General features: G+C 32.7%; 1 protein-coding gene across 1 annotated transcript; it reads right to left on the bottom strand.

The window, feature by feature from the left end:
* Positions 1-1,419: 1,419 nt before the first annotated feature.
* Positions 1,420-2,382, bottom strand: NAEGRDRAFT_54929 (3-hydroxy-3-methylglutaryl-CoA (HMG-CoA) reductase; the record flags this gene model as incomplete). Its single annotated transcript, XM_002668114.1, has 1 exon — positions 1,420-2,382. One exon carries the CDS (start codon positions 2,380-2,382, stop codon positions 1,420-1,422), a length of 963 nt encoding a protein of 320 aa, XP_002668160.1.
* Positions 2,383-2,508: the final 126 nt, after the last annotated feature.

Genomic DNA, 2,508 nt, shown 5'->3' with positions numbered 1-2,508 from the left:
GATCAGCTATTAAAGAAGGTTTCAATTATTGTTAATCCAGTAGACCCTTTATAACAGTGGTCTGTAATTGAAATGAAATTATTTTACAGAGTTGTCTAATAATTTTACAGACTGAATTTGAATTTGAAAAAGTGTAATATGAGTAATCAAAAAAAGGTTGTATCATTATAATCATTTTTCAACAATTTATGTTCCTATCGAGGTTTACTGAGATAAAATAGTGGTTTTGGAAAACAACATGTTTTTAAATTCACAAAATAATAAAATATATATTAATTAAAACAAACACATTAAAAGCTCAAGGATTGAGATATTGTTTAATGAATCAACTTTGCAACCTGTTGCTCAAATTGTCATACTATAGTCCTACAAAAATTATAACCTTTGATAATAATATCTTATTCGAATCTCTGTTGAATTCCGATTGAATATGAGGAATGGACTTGTTTCTGATTGTAAATTACAAAATAAAGTGAAAATATTCTGGTGAGAGTATATTAATATCCAATATCTATCCCAAACCGCTTTTTTTGGATATGGCTTTTTAAAAAGGGCAATCTGGCTGAATTTTTACGGGCTTGGCTTTTTGGATAAATCTCGGATTGGATAATATTATTTGAAAATGTGTCGTGTTTGAGCAATTGTCAACAAGGAATGCAGGCAAATCACTCTACGAATATTTATTAGATTATTATCAATACTAATTGCAATAAATCAACAATTTTTCGATATAAATTTGGAATATTTTATTTTTGAAATAATTCATTTTTTAGTGGAAATTTCTTGACTTATTTTTGGATTTAGATTTTGGCTTTTTGGTTCAATTTGGCTTTTTGCCGATTTTTTATTCACCTATATCCAAAAACTGGTTTGGGATGGATTTTGGATATTAATATACTCTCATTCTGGTATGCTTAATAAGCAACCTCAATTCCGAGTTGTTAAAAATTTTCCATGCTCAAAAAATTATTCGAAATGTCTGGTAATAAAGATTTACATCCTTCAAAGCAGGTTCCAGGCTGTTTCACCATTAAGGTGGTTCAGCCCCTGAGCTTTAATACCCAATTGTCTAAATATTATTTGAACTTTATTTTGTGTGTTTACTATTGAAACACTAATTTTTTTCTTATCTTTACTAATACTATTGAGAATTGGTTAAAAAATCACATTCTAAAATATTAAGAGATGAAGAATCACTATTGGGCGAAAATCATTTAGAGAATGAGGGTTATTGTATTTGGGAATAGGTTATTTTTTGGATATTGGTGAATAAAAATCAACAAAAAGCCAAATTAAACATACTCTCTGCTGGATTTTCTATCTTCACATTAATACTTTATCTTCTAATGGATACAACATGTTTACTCGTATTTTAATTAATAATTAGGATTTATTGTTGTTACAAAATTTTGGAATTGATTACTTCTTTCTGTTGTGAGCAATATGAGCAGACACCAAGTGATCAGCAGCAAGAGCAGCCATGAGAGAAAGTTCTCCAGCCATTACAGTACTAGCAACACATTTGGCAAGGGTTTGAGCATTTTGACCTGGATTTTCTTGGTTTGCACCAGCAACACCAATAATCTTCAAACAAGTCTTTTGAGCATCCAAGTGAGTACCACCACCAACTGTACCTACTTCAATAGATGGCATTGTCACAGAGACATATAAATCACCATTATCAGTCTTTTCCATAATAGTCATACAATTCGAGCTTTCCACATTTTGGGCAGCATCTTGACCAGTAGCCAAAAAGATTGCTGTCACGATATTGGCAGCATGAGCGTTGAAACCACCAACAGAACCAGCCATAGCACTACCAATTAAATTCTTAGATATATTGAGACTGACAATTTCATCAACTGTAGTCTTAAGAACATTCTTCACAACATCCTTTGGAATGGTAGCATCAACAACAACGGATTTACCTCTACCTTCAATCCAATTCATTGCTGATGGCTTCTTATCTGTACAATAGTTACCACTCAAACTTAAAATGTCCATATCTTGGAAGTGTTCATTCTTCAAGAATTTAAGAGCCTTTTGTGTTGCTTTTGAAATCATGTTCATTCCCATAGCATCACCAGTTCGGCACTTGAATCTCAAGAATGCCTTTCTACCAGCAATACCAACTTTAACTTCCAACAATCTAGCAAAACGAGAATCACTGTTAAAAACTCTACATAATTCCTTGAAATTTTCTGGATTATCAATGAATTGTTTAAGCTCGTTACATCTCTTTGTGTTGGCAAATTGAACAACTGGACCTCTAGTCATTCCGTCGCTCAAAATGACGCTGTTTACACCTCCTTCAAAAGAACTGGAAAGGGCCTTGCAACCTCTGTGAGTACTGGCAACCAAACATCCTTCAACAGTAGCCATTGGAATATGATATGGCTTTCCATCAATAATAATTGGACCAACAATACCGACTGGCAATGGAACATATCCGACAACGCTTTCACAACAAGCTCCAAAAACTTGGTCGTAATTTAAATCATGAGCATA

This window comes from Naegleria gruberi (assembly GCF_000004985.1).
Source record: "Naegleria gruberi genomic scaffold NAEGRscaffold_649, whole genome shotgun sequence".
Taxonomy (NCBI): domain Eukaryota; phylum Heterolobosea; class Eutetramitea; order Acrasida; family Naegleriidae; genus Naegleria; species Naegleria gruberi.
This window is presented reverse-complemented; position numbering and strand designations above follow the sequence as displayed.